This window comes from Musa acuminata, chromosome BXJ1-9 (genome assembly GCF_036884655.1).
Source record: "Musa acuminata AAA Group cultivar baxijiao chromosome BXJ1-9, Cavendish_Baxijiao_AAA, whole genome shotgun sequence".
NCBI lineage: Eukaryota > Viridiplantae > Streptophyta > Magnoliopsida > Zingiberales > Musaceae > Musa > Musa acuminata.
The window spans coordinates 45,256,540-45,272,208 of record NC_088335.1 but is presented as its reverse complement, the minus strand read 5'-3'; the positions used below and the strand labels follow the sequence as shown (position 1 = coordinate 45,272,208).

General features: G+C 37.0%; 3 protein-coding genes across 3 annotated transcripts; all 3 read right to left on the bottom strand.

Annotated features, from left to right (window-relative positions):
- Window positions 1-72: 72 nt before the first annotated feature.
- On the bottom strand, window positions 73-2,983 carry LOC135593766 (CDT1-like protein a, chloroplastic). The gene is made up of 6 exons (XM_065084026.1): window positions 2,551-2,983; window positions 2,345-2,464; window positions 2,021-2,255; window positions 1,131-1,772; window positions 332-533; window positions 73-233 (listed from the first exon to the last, which is right to left on the bottom strand). Exons 1-6 carry the CDS (start codon window positions 2,832-2,834, stop codon window positions 139-141), a joined length of 1,578 nt encoding a protein of 525 aa, XP_064940098.1. The 5' UTR covers window positions 2,835-2,983; the 3' UTR covers window positions 73-138.
- A 2,391-nt stretch (window positions 2,984-5,374) lies between these two features.
- On the bottom strand, window positions 5,375-8,776 carry LOC103999014 (CDT1-like protein a, chloroplastic). Its single transcript, XM_009420641.3, has 8 exons — window positions 8,442-8,776; window positions 8,240-8,359; window positions 7,932-8,166; window positions 7,428-7,594; window positions 6,953-7,319; window positions 6,182-6,383; window positions 5,994-6,084; window positions 5,375-5,432 (listed from the first exon to the last, which is right to left on the bottom strand). The coding sequence occupies exons 1-8, from the start codon at window positions 8,774-8,776 to the stop codon at window positions 5,375-5,377; spliced, it is 1,575 nt and encodes a 524-aa protein (XP_009418916.3).
- Window positions 8,777-14,366: 5,590 nt separating this feature from the next.
- Window positions 14,367-15,364, bottom strand: LOC135594380 (seed lectin-like). The gene has a single exon (XM_065084763.1). It carries the CDS (start codon window positions 15,300-15,302, stop codon window positions 14,517-14,519), a length of 786 nt encoding a protein of 261 aa, XP_064940835.1. The 5' UTR covers window positions 15,303-15,364; the 3' UTR covers window positions 14,367-14,516.
- Window positions 15,365-15,669: the final 305 nt, after the last annotated feature.

Below are 15,669 nucleotides of genomic sequence, written 5' to 3'. Positions count from 1 at the left end.
CAAAATCTTTATCATAGACTTAATGCTAGGTCAATCTATAAAGTCGTAAACTCCGAACCCTAAACTCTAAAACTTAATAACAATACAGAGTATGATGCCAAAGTGGCAAACGCAAAATAACTTTGTTTCTTGTGAAGCTTACCAACAAAGTGTGTCTCCATTACAGGCAATCTTTTCAGAGATCCAATCTGGAACTAATTCTAGCAATAGTTTCAACTGTTCTTCCACTTCACCTGCAGGTCCAAAGTCCCACAATTTTAGCTCTGAAAAATCTTCAATTTTGCATAATGGAAACATCAATCAATTTCCAACCTAATGTCAGCTGGCATACCTTGATCAACTATCTTAGAGTGACTTGAGATTAACTTGTTAGTTAACTCATGCTTTGTCATGACAGATCTCTTCCATGACTGAAATGTGAGTAGGATCATGTCAAAAATATTTGGCAAGGAAGCTATCAACTTTTGCCGTCTAATAGCATCGGCAAAGCCAGCCTGCTTCTCCTGCACTGCTTTCTGCTCCTTCACATTGATCTGAAAAATACAACAATTATAACTTCACTTGCTTTGACGATGGCATTTGGAAAATATGAAGTCGTCGAAAACTGTTCACTGTGTCGAAGAGAGATTGTTAAGAGAATGGTAGCACATGAAACATACAGTCTTACCCAGCAATTTATACGGTTAAACAGCAGCTTTGATGTGAAACATTTCCTTAAAAACTACTAAAGGATTCATGATGAACATGAAATAAATAGGAAAATCAGCACAGTGCTTATGTTTCCTCTGTATTTAGCCTAAATTCATTTCAATTTTCTTGAAATGAATCTGGGAGATACCGTTCTCCCCATAGATATAGAATGGTATGAAACACTGCCTATATTTTAGGAAGAGGAACAGGTGAATTCAGACAATCTAAAACAAACAAATGAAAGAAAGACAATGATCAGTCTGAACTGATAATATGTAAGATCATACAAAAAAGGTAAAAGAAGGAACTTGTGCCAATGAGAGCAAGATCAATCTGTCAGTGCATCAACCATGAAATAGTAGTACAGAAGGCATTTCAAGAAACATCTTCAGAAGCTTTAGAGCTAAAACACCACAGCAAGAAGATGTGATAGGACTCACCGACTGCAAGAGAGTTTTTGGTAGAAAATTGAGAACATCATCACTGGCAGACAGACTTCCGTCATCATCACACTCATTTGCACTCTTTTCTGGAGTCATAAACAACTTTGTTCGGGCCGATCGCCTTACGGATTTGTTCGATGGGGTTGTCCTAAGTCTCTTTGATGTTGGAATTTCCGGTGTATCAGTCATTAACCTTAATGGAGTGCACACTAGCTTTGCAGGAGTTCCCTTCTCAACATTTGATTCCTCATGAGGATAGTTATCAGCTCTGGGTGACCCTGCAGCATCCCTTTCATCACCTCCTTCTACAATTGGTAAGGTTGTTGAAATAGGAGAACTGAGCAAAGACTTCTTAGATATGGCAGATGAATCAACAAAAGTAGAATGATCATCTTTAGGACAAGCTTCACTAGAGCACATCGGTGGAGTTTTCTCTGGATTAAGGACGGGAATTTTGCGAGAAAAATGCCTCTTAAAAGATTGTGACATGTGAGATGGCACTAAAAATTGTTTCTGGATAGGAGCACTTGATGAGGATTTGGTGCCTGATGGATCGGCATTGATGGTCACGCTCTTATGTACACTGAGCTTTGTTGGATTAAATGGATGCGGCAGCTGCTCCTCTGGAACCTCATCTCCCTGAGATAACAACACAATCAATCTATCCGCAATCTATGAATTATTGTACATCACATCTTTTTACTGCATAAAATCATAAACAATTACCAAAATTGAAGGTGAATTAATGGAATGCTGTGAAATGTACCAGGCAAAATAATCATCTTCAAAAGGGAGCACAATCATACAACATCAAATAGTCAAGATTTCTGAGCAACCTGCAAATCTATCTACACACAGGGGATGAACAGGGGATTTTTTTTGGGTACCTGGGGATGATTTTTGAAGAACTCCACAAGCCTTTCCCTGAACACTGCCCGCAAGATCGAATACCCACTTTCACTCTTCCCCTTGATGTTCTTCGCTACCGCATCAACCTGCAGAGTGACCTGAAGCTCTGGCTTCATACAGCAAGTAGTCTCATCATGCAAAAGCACCTTCTTGATCATTATAGCTTCGGGCATGATGTGCTTCAACTGTGCCAAGTGCACATAAGTGAATCTCCTGAGCACAGAAACTAATCTCATCAAACTCGCTTCATATCAAACCAAGAAGATCTGCAAAAGGGCAACCCAAGTAGATCAAACCGGCACCTATCCATCAAACTCTGAATACTGGTGCTGATGTTGGGGAATGTGGACATCGACCCCTTCAGCCGAAGCAAGCGGATGGAGCTCTCCATGCAATTGAAGAACTCACACAGTATCTCATACCTGATCACGAGAGAAACAAATATAGGCAAAATGGAACCAAAAAAGCTATCTTTTATGTCGATCATCAATAAGGAGAACTAACGTACTTTTCAGGAAGTTTGGGAATCGTTTTAGCTCTCGACGGCTTGGGAGTAGAACATGGCCCCGAGTCATCGACCGGTAGAGGGTCGAGATGGGAGCTACCTGCGGGCCTCCGAAGACCGAGGGCGACCCGCCGCACCTCCGTGAGGGAGAAGGCGACGCTCCGGTTCCTGGCCCTGCGCGGGTGCTGCTCCGGCTTCTCCGGAGTCCACAGCTGGTCCGTGGTGAGAGAGGAGCGCGGCCTCTTCCTGGTGGAAACGGAAGGCTTTGGGCGGGCTTCGGAATCCATATCGTGTGCTGGGAAGAGAGAGAGAGAGCGAGAGAGAGAGAGAGAGAGAGAGAAGGAAACGGTGGAAGGAGGAGAGGGAGTGTTACACCGTCAACATAATATAAATACAATTGCATGAAAAGAAATGAACGTTGGCGTTGAACATGACGACGTGCATGAACCTATTGACCTTTGAATCAGTGTGTGACAGACATTGAATCCATTCTTGATCATATTTGAAATAGATAAAGGTTGGTGGTATTAAGCCAAAGAAAAAATATATCGGTTGAGAAATTATCTTTCATAAAAAGATTTGTATATAAGAAAGTTATAAAAGTTTGTTTAATCATGTTGTGAATAAATATGAATGTTTGTGTTGAATACGATCCTCAATCTTTAAGACTATTATATATTATCCCTTGTAAATAGTGATCTTTAGTATTTCGATCCTTAGTTTTTAAAAAATTATATTGAAATTTGAAATATTTAATCCTGTTACTCTAACAAAATCTTTTTTTTTTTACCTTATAAAATTATCTTTTTAACTATGTAAATAGATTTTAATGTTTTGCTTTCGTAAGTATAGGAATCTTAATGTAACTTTTGAAATTGTAGTGGTCGAGATAGTAAAGGAGGCTAATACATGAGGTAATATGTAATTAGCTCGAATATTTAAATAAGTGCATGACATTATAATCCTTTTAAATAAATAGAGATTCATAACAATGAGTGACTTAAAATATATTATATTGCATGAGAATTTATCTTTGTAAATTGATTCGTTTATGATAAAATTATATGAGTTCGTTTATCTTCTTTTACGTTTTTTAATCAAACTGACAAGCTAAATCTTGACTTAAGATTTAGACCAAGAAAAGTTTTGAAGGAAGTATAAAGATCTCTTTTCTCCATTATCGAGATCTTAATAAGGATGATCGTAAGGAGGTTATGATCATCGATACCTCCAAACAAATATAAACAAACATGTAGGATTCTTAAAATTCCTACAAAGGGTTGAGATGATAAATATAATCGAATTTGAAAAATGAAACATAATCAAATAGTAAAAAGTTCCTTTAACAATTATATAAAAAGGTTCAATTATTTATAGTCTTCGTTCGGAAATAAAAAGACATCGATGAGCTTTTAGACTTCTTACAATCATATGAATATCTAGTCAACAAGAAGAAATCAGAATAAATCCTCCAAACAAGACTCTCTTTAAAAGAGGCCAAAGCCACTACATCACAAACAATGAGGAAGAAATAAAAATAATATTTAAGGTTTAAAAGATAAAGATATAACAGGAGATACAAGAGGGCAAAGTTACAACCAATATAAATGGCATATGAGTAGTGGTAAGATGTATCTTATAGACAAAATGTACTTTCGTGCTTCCATACACAAGTTTCATCTCTATCATTTAAGTTTAGGATACCATATTAATGGTGATGCAAGGAACCATGGTGACAATGGTACTGGTACTTGGATGGGACCACAACTTTGCAAATTGCTTTTCTATCACTGGGCTTCTGGAATTATGTATTTGGCTAAAGCCAATTGAGATCTTGTGGTGTTGCTATATTCTATGACATAATACAGATTTCTTGAGTTAAAACAGTAGCTATGAGGTGTAACAAAAGGCTACAAGTTTCTTTCTTTTATCAGGAAAATTTTGTTGTTGGTTTGATACATAGCAATTTGGTTTCATGTATCACTTCTGGTTTATACCTTTAGAGGACTGTCATATTTCCTCTTGGTTGGTTATAGAAAGAAAATTTCCTAGGATGCAAGATTAGACCCATCCCAATGAACCCTAAATTTCCAACAGGCACAAGTTCATGTATCATGAATTTCTAATATTAGATCCATCCCACATCCAGTGTTTTCGGTGTTGGCTTGCAGGTTCATGTATCTAGTCTTATCAAGATTGATCATCTCTCCTTTCTCTTTCATCAACAATTATTATTGTGGATCAATGGTGTTTTTATTATTCTCTTTGCCTAGCATGATCTTAGGTTCAAATGTCCACTCTAGTATGTTGTTATGATGAGCTTGCATGATGAATTCAGTAGGGATTAAATCAAGAAAGTAATTTTGGTTAGGTGACAAATCGGATTGTTATATGCCAATGAGTTTGCTTATGTCAGCCGAGCAAATTAGTTGATCAGATACTCCAGTATGCAAGACTTCCATTAATCTGATACCGAAAAACAATCCAAAAGAAAATAATTATCAGATTTTCATCCATAATCAGAATTCAGAGATCAGATGAAGGATTTTTCAAATCAACTACTTCATTGATTGGGATAATATCATTTTTTAGTTTAACAGATTAATAAATCTAAATAATCGTTACATCTTCGATTCACTGTAATAGCTTCCTCAAAAGCTCACTTTGTAAATGTATATATAAAGAATGAGACATACACAATTCCAACTAAGCCAAGAACCAGTTTAGAGCTGAGCAGCATCATCAAATAGCACAAACCACAGCTTCTCCGATACGCAGTCCTGGTAGACCTCAAGGACAGGATGTATCGGGTTCCAGGTGTATTTTCCTACTCTGCTTCTGATAACCTTTGTCGAATCTCATCTATGTTTGATACATTACTTAGACTGCAGAACACATTATTAATAATGAGTCTAGTATCTTGTCATAAATATGTATCAAATGGTAGCAACAAGGAAAAGAACAAGAAAGTCAATTTCACAGTACATAATCTTAGATGATGAGTTCAGCTATTGGTTTGATGGTTCTTTGAGGAAATAATCATCATTAGAAAGCAAAGAGCAGTTCTGAAAAAAAATGCATGCATAGAATAATCTGAATGCACTTTTTAAGTGGGGAGTTTCATAACTTGTACTTTGATTTGTGAACATATCAGTCATCTATTCCCTTTTGATACCTAAATGCATCCATGTACTATTAGTCAGGGGAGGACAAAAACAGATAGAGGTAAGCAAATGTCAATCCGAAATGAGGTAACAAAGGCCATAAGCTGGCTTGTTATATAATCCTAGATAAAAACTAGTTAATTTCTTCAAACATCTGTTTCTCCTGCCATTCTTATTAAGCCAATCTATAATGAATGCTATGGTAACCTGAAAAGTCTAAAACCTAAAGTATGATGCCAAGCTTGCAAGCACAAAATTAGAATTGTTTCTCATGAAGCTTACCAACAGAGAATGTCGCCATCGCAGGCAATCTTTTTGGAGATCCAATCTGGAAGTATTTCTAACAATAGTTTTAACTGGTCCTCCACCTCATCTGCGGATCGAAGTCCCAGAATTTTAGCTCTAAAAAAGCATTATTTTTGCACAATGGAAACATCAATTATTTTCCAGCCTAATGTCAGCTGGCATACCTTGATCGACTATTTTACAGTGAGTTGATACTAACTTATGAATTAAGTCTTGCTTTGTCATGACGGACCGCTTCCATGACTGAAATATGAGTAAGATCATGTCAAAAATAGTAGGCAAGGAAGCTATCAACTTCTTCCTTCTAATAGCAATGGCAAAGCCAGGCTCCCTCTCCTGCATTGTCTTCTGCTCTTTCTCCTTGATCTGAAAAAATACAACATTCATGACTTGCTTTGACAAAGGTGTTGTAAATATGGTCATTAAAAACTGTTAATGTTGTAGAAGGCATATAGCTAAGAAAATGAAAGCACAATGGAACATATAATCTCAAATAAATTTGCTGAAGGAAAAAGTACATAAAATTCATGACGAACACGAGCTAAATCAGAAACACTCCTCTGGATTTACTATTTTGTTAATCCTTGTTTTATGCATTCATTTTAATTTTCTTGAGATCAATAAGGGAGATGTTCTTCTCACCTCCTCTAAAATAGACAAACAAGAACAAAGACAGCATGTCAATCGAAGTAAAAGTATGAAGTAATTATCTTATAACACAATTCCTACATTTTAGGAAGAGGAACAGATGAAGTCATTTAAATGAATGATGCATAAAATCATCAAAAATAAAAAAAGGAAGCTGTGTCAATGAGAGCAAGATAGATCTAACAGTGCATCCAACCATGAAATTATGTTCCAGAAAACATTTCAAGAAACTTCTTGAAATGATTTAAAGCTAATAAACCAAAGAAAGAGGTTGTGTTTAGACTTACAGAGTGCAAGAGAGTTTCTGGTAGAAAACTGAGAATGTCATAACTGGAACACAAAATTCTATCACCACTCTCCTTTTCCCCTGCTTCTGCACTCTCTTCTGGAGTCATAAACAACTTTGTTCGGGTCGATCGCCTCGCAGACTTGTTCGACGGTGTAGAATCACAAGCAGGGGTTGTCCGACATCGCTTTGACGCTGGAATTTCCGGCGTGTCAGTCATTAACGTTAATGGAGTGAACATGAGTTTTGAAGGAGTTTCCAACTGAACTTTTGATTCCTCATGAGAACAGTAATCAGTTCTGGACAACCCTGCAGCATCCTTCTCACCACCTCCATATACGCTTGATAAGGTTGTTGATACAGGAGAACTGAGCAATGACTTATTTGATATGGGTGACTTCAGAGTGCATTTTATGGCAGATGAAGCAAAAAAAAATAGAATGATCATCATCTTTAAGACAAGCTCACTAAATCACATCAGAGTTTTATGTGGATTAAGGATATTAAAAGATTGGGACATGTGAGACGGCACCAGAAATTGTTGCTGGACAGCAGCATTTGACGAGGATTTCACTCTCGGGTATCCACTGATCTCTGTCAGATTAAATGGATGTGGCAGCCGCTCAACTGGAACCTCATCTCCCTGACATACAATTCTAGAAATCAATATGGCTCTAAAGCAATCCTCAATCTATGAATTATTGTACACCAAAATTGAAGGTGAATTAATACAGTGTTGTGTAGATAAGAGAAGATAAAACATTGTAGAGATTTAGTTACTTATCAGATTCAGAACAAATTACATCTTTTACTAAGTCCAAATTGGCTTGTGATATCTACCAAGCAAAAGAAATCATTGGAGCACAATCATACAACATCAAATGGGCAAGATTTCTGAGCAGCAACCTGCAAGTCTATGTGCTCACAAGGATTGCCTAAACAATAAGATAAGAAGGCTACTATGGCGGATTTTTCGGTACCTCAGGATGGTTTTTGAAGAACTCCACAAGCCTTTCCCTGAACACTGCCGGCAAGATCGAACGCCCACTTTCACTCTTTCCCTGCATGTTCCTTGCTACTGCATCGACTCGCAGTGTCACCTGCAGCTCTGTCTTGAGAGAGCAAGTAGCGACATCATGCAAAAGCACCTTCTTGATCATTATAGCTTCCGGCATAATGTACTTCAACCGTGCCAAATGCACGTAAGTGAACCTCCTGAGCGCAGAAACTAATCTCATCAAACTCGCTTCGTATCATATCAAGAAGATCAAGTAGATCAAACTGTCACCTGTCCATCAAACTCTGAATAGTGGTGCAGATGTTGGGGAATGTGGACATCAACCTTTTCTGCCGAAGCAAACGAATGGAGCTCTCCATGCTATCCAAGAACTCACACAGTAACTCATACCTGATCACAAGAGAAGCAAATGTAGCCAGAATGGAACCCAAAAAGCTATCTTTTTGGTGGATCACCGATAACAAGAACATACTTTTCTGGAATCTTGAGAAGCGTTTCAGCTTCGGAAGAATTGGGAGTAGAACAAGGCCCCGAGACAGGTCCCAGCTGCTCCTCGGCCGGCAAGGGATCGACATCAGACCGGCCCGTGGGACTCTGAAGCCCGAGGGCGACCTGGCTCACCTCCTTCACGGACAAGGCGAAGCCCCGGTTGCTGGCCCGCGGCGGGTGCTCCTCCAGCCTCTTGGGCGTGCGGATGAGGTCTGCGAGCTCCGCGGGCTTGTCCGACGGTTGCTGGGGCGGGGTGGGAGAGGACGACGGCCTCTTCTTGGAGGGAACGGGAAGCTTGGGTGCAGCTTCGGAATCCATACCGGTGTGGGAGAGGAAGGAAGCGGAGGGGGGACAGTTAAATAATAATAATAATAATAATAATAATAAATAATAATAATAAATAATAATAATAATAATAATAATAATAATAATAATAATAATAATAATAATAATAGAATTATGTAAGGAAACGGACCCTCAAACAATACACTAAATTTAATTCCTTTTATATGAAAATTTACCATAAAGATATATATAAAAACTAAAATGTTGTATAGATATATTGAACCATTGTCGAATGTATGTATGTATGTATGACAAACATTTAGTGTGACCTTTTATGAACTCTTGATTCCTACGAATAGATATTAAATGAGTAAAACTTGTCTTTGTCAAAAATAATATTTATAAGAAGATTATAGATTCTTTAATTTTCTTTTTGGAAGTTCCATAATTCTCTTTCTCTCTGTCTCTCTCTCTTCTCTCCAATAATTATCAGAGATAGGTAGATTGTGTCAACAAGAACTATAAAAAATAGAATATATCAAGAAAAATTAGTTTAGTCATATGAAAATTATTTTAGTCGGATGAGAGATGATAAATAAAGAACATAAAAAAGCAATCATATGAGATAAAAACAAGTCTATAGAGTTAGATGAATCGAGACGAGTCTATTTTGAAGACTAAAAGTCTCACTAACATCCTAATTCATCCTTCATATGTACATTATTTTTGATCAATTGGATCGGGACCGATATATGCTACTCAATTAGTTCGGATATGACAAGGAGCCAATTGGACATGCTATATCAGCATCGCATCTAAGGCCTTACATATTTTGTGGCCAACAATAGTTACAAAACCAATATCATATCATATAATCTTTTTAGGAAAGTTTCTATCGAACTTAAGTAAATCTAAATCCTCAAACTCACTGCTAAGGATCTCTTTTTACTTGGAACCATTGAAGGGGCTTCTCGAATACACATCGGGGGTATAATCTTTTATAAGAATAGACTTGAACAAGATACAAGTATTTTTTTTTTTTTTTTTAGAGTGGAATTCTTTCTTAATTAAATAATTTTTTTTTTATCTCTTATAGATTTGATGATATTTGAAAACAAGACTAGGTTAAATCAATTTTATATGTTGAATTGAATTGATGACCAAAATTTATCATTTTAGATTGGTATTAGAAAAGATCATATGAAAACTAAACCTAAAAGAACTCATAAGAATTTGTTGGTGAATCACAAAATTCATTACAATAATCGGCCACGATGTATAGGTTTCTAATTTCTCCTTTCTAGGAGTATTTGGGTCGATCTTAAAACTACACTACTAAGAATTTTCTTTTCTAGTTTAAACTTCGATTTTCGAAAAAGAGACTACTCCGATTTTGTATGTTAAATTAATGATCAAAATTTACCATTTTAGATTGGCATTAGAAAATATCATATGTCAATCAAACCTAAAAGAACCCATAAGAATTTATGGGTCAATCCCAACCTTCACTATAATAATTGGCTATAAAGTATGAGTCTCTAATTTCTCCTTTGTAGGAGCATCTCGGTCAATCTTGGATCCATATCATTAAAATTTTATTTTCCTAATAGAAAATCCAATTCAAATCAATATACAAACTAAAAGCCTTCTTTAGCCTCACCCACCCAATGATCTATCATTCCCCTCGAACACCCTAGAAAACTCTAGTCTAGTCATATCATGGCTACTTCCTGAAATGTCACAACCTCTTTTTTAAGAAGATAATTTGGTTAAAATAAGCGTCTCAATGTCATAAGATATGAGATTTTCTCGGGAAAACATTCTACCAAATGGATCTTCAAAATCTCCCTCCTACGTCAGTCACATTTCTATAACTATCACTAAAATAACTATTGTAATACTCCTTATAGTTAGATAAGGAGAGGATGAGGATGAACCCTTGGTCAACTGTGTCTTGAGGTTCTCACATTCTTATGTTACGTGTGTGCCTAATGCATGCTGTTAACTTAGGACAAGATCTCCCTTAAGATGAACCCAAATCTCTCTATTGCAAGTGAAGCTCTTTATCATCGTTTTAGTCAATCACTTACGTTGTTAAAGTCGATTGTACAAATACAAAAAAAAGTAGCTTTATACCTAAAAATACTATGTCCCCTTTATGCAATTCATGATGTATCTCAAGAAAAAATAATATCTGAAGCAAGGTCCGCAATACCGTACCGTACCGGAGTTTCGACCTGGGCTCGGTACCGGTACGGTACGGTATATCGAGCGGTACACCCAGGTGTACCGCTCGATATATTTAGGCGTGCCGAGCACTGTAGCACTGCTACAGTATTGCTACAGTGTTGCTATAGTGTCGAACCGGTAACATATGATCCGCATACCGGAAGTCTGTCGGACCGGTACTACAGACCATGATCTGAAGCACCCTACAAGCTCAAAGTGTTGTTTCTCTTGCATGCAACGTATTCGCTTAGAAACAAAAAAGCATCTAAAGTACTTATTATAATCAAAATATTCTTCTTACACATGCACATGATACATTCTCCATATACAAAAAAAAAAAACATCTAAAGAGTTTACCATAACTCAAAGTGTTCCTTTTGTACATAATATGTTTGTCCTAGACAAACAAACATCTAAAGCACCTAATATTGTCCAAAGGGTCTTTATTTCCGTTGTTGTAATCACCCATGACAAAGCACTTGAAGCACTCACCAAAACTAACACAACCAGGATGTACCATCTTGGTACATGATGCATTCACTTGAGACAAAAATATATATATTTAACATAAATTGAAATATCTTCTTTATATGTGATGGATTTGCTCAAAATAAGGAAAAATTTGATATGCCTGATGTAGCTCATGTCTGCATGTAATGCATTTCTTAGGACAATGAATTATTTGAAGTGCCCGACAAGCCTTACTAGATGAAGAAATCTCATATACATAGTGTGTCTGCTTTAACTATCTATTGTCATGGATAACAATGGTTAAGACCTCAAATTTAACATTAAGTTTAGATATTTTATTTTGAAATAAAATTAATTATCCGAGGGATCTTATTGGATGCACCCTTAGCATAGTCTTTTCCAATAATGGACTAAAATGAGATGTAGATTTTTTATCCTCAAGTGAAATTCGCCTCTCGATAGATAAAACTATTCTCGATAATAGTTTTGCCTATTTGGATTGTAAATCAAAATTGACGATATCAACTTCAAAGATAGAAATTATTGATTTCTTTTAATTGTTTACTTTGCATGAATAATTTTAGAAAATGTCTATGGCATTTATATGAAAAATAATAAATCATTTTTAAGAACCAATACTAATTGCTTAATTACCCTAGTGGAGATGCCAAAGAATAGATTGTTCATTCTAAGTATCAGGAATGATACAATGATATCTTTAGAGACATATGGAAACTTTGATGATTTCAATATGCTATGAGCAAAAAAGATGGTATATGATGTGTCTTATATTTCTCATGAAACCAAGTATGGGAAGTATCTACTTACCAACTATATATGATGTGTCTTATATTTATCATGAAACCAAGCATGGGAAGTATCTACTTACCAACTAACCAAGAAAAAGCTTTCTCATGAGCCAAATTTCAGATCACTGAAGCCACTTTAGTTAGTTCACACTAATATTCGAGGTCAGATTACTCCAACAATGTTTTTAACAAGCATCGTTATTTCCTCACTTGATGATTATACAAGAAAACTTGGTATATAGTTTGAAAGACAAATTAAAAGTCTTTCATAAATTCAGCAAGTAGTTATTAAAGATAACTACTATATCAATAGGATAGTGAATTCAATCGTAAAGCATTTAAATTTTTTTTATGATGAGTAGTCAATCATCTAACTATACGTTATTTATCCCAACATAATGATGTGGTAGAATGAAAGAATGAAAAATCTTGAATATAATGAGGAATATGCTTAAAATAAAGAATTTATCAAATGATCCATATGGGGAAAGGATTTGGTGATATCGATCCTTCTTCGAAGTGGATTTACGCTTTCTAGAAGGATTGATAGAGAAAAAATCTAGATTGTTTTTTGAAGAAAAGGAATACTTATGTGATAGCTTGTACTTCTTAATGTTATAACCTACTATCACCTCTCTCTTTCTTTCCTTTTCTCTTTAGGGTCAGGACCCTCTCTTTAAATTATAGTCAACTCTCTATGTTATTGTGTTTAGTGCTGTCATACCTCCCTTTTAAGGATTTGGAGGGGAAGAGTCTTAATTAAAATTAGACTCTCAATCGAAATCCAACTTATACTAACCTAAGTTGAGACTTTGAGTTTGGTGAACTTAAGCTTTCAGTTTGGGTTCAGGCTATTTGAGTTAGAATATAACATGAATGTGAGTCATAGAGTTGTCCATTGCTCGATCGAATGTGAGTCAATACGAGAGACTTTCTAACCATATCGTTCGATGTGGAGGCTATATCCTAAACGATGGTATGTAAATGAACGTGAAACATATTGTTTTTCTTCAATTGAGTATCCATAATGGCACCAAGAATTTCTCTAAAATTTACTTAAGAATCGTCCATCTCTATCGAACATGATTGAGCTTAAAGCCTGAAGTGTGTCCAAACATATCGAAAAAATAATCATGCAATTTCTTCTCTAGTGATTATTCTTGGCCTTGGCCACTCTCAGATTACCTTTGACATTGTCTCTATCAATCTAGATTTTTCTCTCACTTATGACAAAGCCAAGTTAAATAGGGTGTTGTTTTCCAAACTCGCACTTCTTCGGGTTGAGCCATAATTATTTTTTTTTTCAAAAGATTGAACATCTTATACATGTGTTTAATATGTTCTTCTCTCGATGAACTATAGATGAGAATATCATCGAAGACGATGATAAAGTTACTGATGTATGAACTTAGTACATCATTCATCAATCACATGAATGTGGCATGAGCATCGCAAGGTCGGAATGACATGACTAATCACTTGAATAACCCTTGACATATCTTGAATATTGTCTTTCATGTGTTTCTTATGGGATTTAGACTTAAGGTTAGTTTGGTGATGATGGCAGTATATTAGAGCTGGCTTAATAGGTCATCTATCCATGAGAAGGTATACTAATTTACTATGATATTATTGTTCACGGCATAGTAGTAAATGCATATGCCTATCATCTATCCTTCTTAGGTACCATCATCACTATGATCCTAAGGGGAACAACTTAGTTCGATTACACCATTCTCGACTAACTAAGCTGCTTGTCATTATACTTGTTTGTTCTAGAACAAAGCTGAGTTCCGGTTGTTCATGTTGAGATTCGATAGCAGTATATCAAAAATGAGTTGTATTTTGTACTCTACCGCTCGCTTTTCTCTAAAGAGGTTAAAATACTTGCAGTTGAATTCATATAACTTTTTATCTTCCTCTTTCTCGTATGTCATTGATAAGATTAAGGCTTGACTTCCTACCTCGATTGGTCAAATGAGCATTAGCACCAATTTTTCGTAACACACCAAAACTCCTAACGCAAGAAAAAGGATTTCCCCATGTTCAAAGCCGTGTACGTAAGTCACAGCTATTTCTTGGAATGTTATCTTCTAAGCAAAGGTATCAAGATATAAAGATTAAGTTTTCCTTACATATCTAAATATAGATCTACATATCTTGCTCACTGACAAGATGTGATCTTATAAAGCACAACTTCATCAGCAGTCGAGTAAGCCACCAAGCAGCGACAGCAATTCTGACCAGCTTCTTGTTACCTCTGTTCAGGGGGTTTGCAAGTTTGAGATGAAAGACCAAGAGAGGAGGGTGTGCGTCTCAGTCAAGCTGCCGGTGGTGGCCGAGAAGCCAACTGCTACCCTCTCCGGCAGGAAATCTCGCAGATCAACGGTGAGGGATAGGCTGGTACTGCCATTGGAGAGCCGATCTGCACCGTAGGTTACGAAGGCACTCAAATTGAAGGTGGTGGCGTCGTAGTTCACCCATGCATTCGCCCGTCTGCCATCCCTGACACGGCTGTTCCACGGCGCCGTCTTGTTTGATATGATCGAGTTGACATCGATTCCAAGATGATCTCCCTTCGGATCCCATTCGTTAGAGAAGGTATCAAACTCCACCGCCACCGTCTTGACGGTCGTATTGTCGAGGGAGCTGTTGCTGAAGAGGCCGAGGAAGCCTCCCCTCGAGTAGGTAGGAAAGGTGGAACCGTAAGGCGACAGGAAGAAAGCCAGGCCGTCGGCGTACGACGACTGGTTGACGGAATCGATGATGAAGGAGAAATTCGTGGTGAAATCAGTCAGATTTCTTGTGTCGGCATCCCACAGGAGGAGCGGCTCGTTGTACACCACTCTGCCGGTGGCATATTGCATGGGGTACCGCGTAAGATTGATCACCGTGCCATTGAAGGATGCATCGTCCTCTATATGGAATGACTGGTCGTCCTCTCTGAAACTAGTGAAGTTGAAGGAGAGCGAGCTCACCAGAGGAATCACCATCACTGCAAATGAAAGGTGGATGACAACAGAGAATAAACTCCACTTGTGCTGCGCCATGGCTGGTCGGTCACAGATGAACACTGCAAATGCTTCTGCAGTGCAAGGCTTAGCATAAGTAGACAGATGACCAGAGAGAAAAATCGCCAGAGGCTTAGCATACAATAATGCATGTTACTTCACAAGTCAAGTCAACTGCAGATGACTTGACTTGTGAAGTAACATGCATTATTGTATAAAGCTGATTGATCTTCATATACTATGATCTTTATTGTGAGTTCTGAATGAGTGAATCTAATGTATGATTTATACCTTTGAACATAAGATTAGAATTATGATTCAATAAGTAACTTTCAGGGGGGTTGGTGTGTCTCTGTCATTCAACCATCTTGCATCAAAGAAGAAGGCTGCAGTTTGAAATACATAA

What these genes read in the sequence shown, in the direction of transcription:
- LOC135593766 (XM_065084026.1), bottom strand. Translation starts at nt 2,834, where the DNA reads ATGGATTCCGAAGCCCGCCCAAAGCCTTCCGTTTCCACCAGGAAGAGG. An exon ending in ATTCCCAAACTTCCTGAAAA is followed by an intron (nt 2,465 to 2,550) that starts GTACGTTAGTTC and finishes TCTCGTGATCAG; the next exon opens with GTATGAGATACTGTGTGAGT. An exon ending in CAAAAACTCTCTTGCAGTCG is followed by an intron (nt 534 to 1,130) that starts GTGAGTCCTATC and finishes TGTATTTTTCAG; the next exon opens with ATCAATGTGAAGGAGCAGAA.
- LOC103999014 (XM_009420641.3), bottom strand. Translation starts at nt 8,776, where the DNA reads ATGGATTCCGAAGCTGCACCCAAGCTTCCCGTTCCCTCCAAGAAGAGG. An exon ending in TCTTCAAAAACCATCCTGAG is followed by an intron (nt 7,595 to 7,931) that starts GTACCGAAAAAT and finishes ATTGTATGTCAG; the next exon opens with GGAGATGAGGTTCCAGTTGA. An exon ending in CTGTAAAATAGTCGATCAAG is followed by an intron (nt 6,085 to 6,181) that starts GTATGCCAGCTG and finishes TTCGATCCGCAG; the next exon opens with ATGAGGTGGAGGACCAGTTA.
- LOC135594380 (XM_065084763.1), bottom strand. Translation starts at nt 15,302, where the DNA reads ATGGCGCAGCACAAGTGGAGTTTATTCTCTGTTGTCATCCACCTTTCA.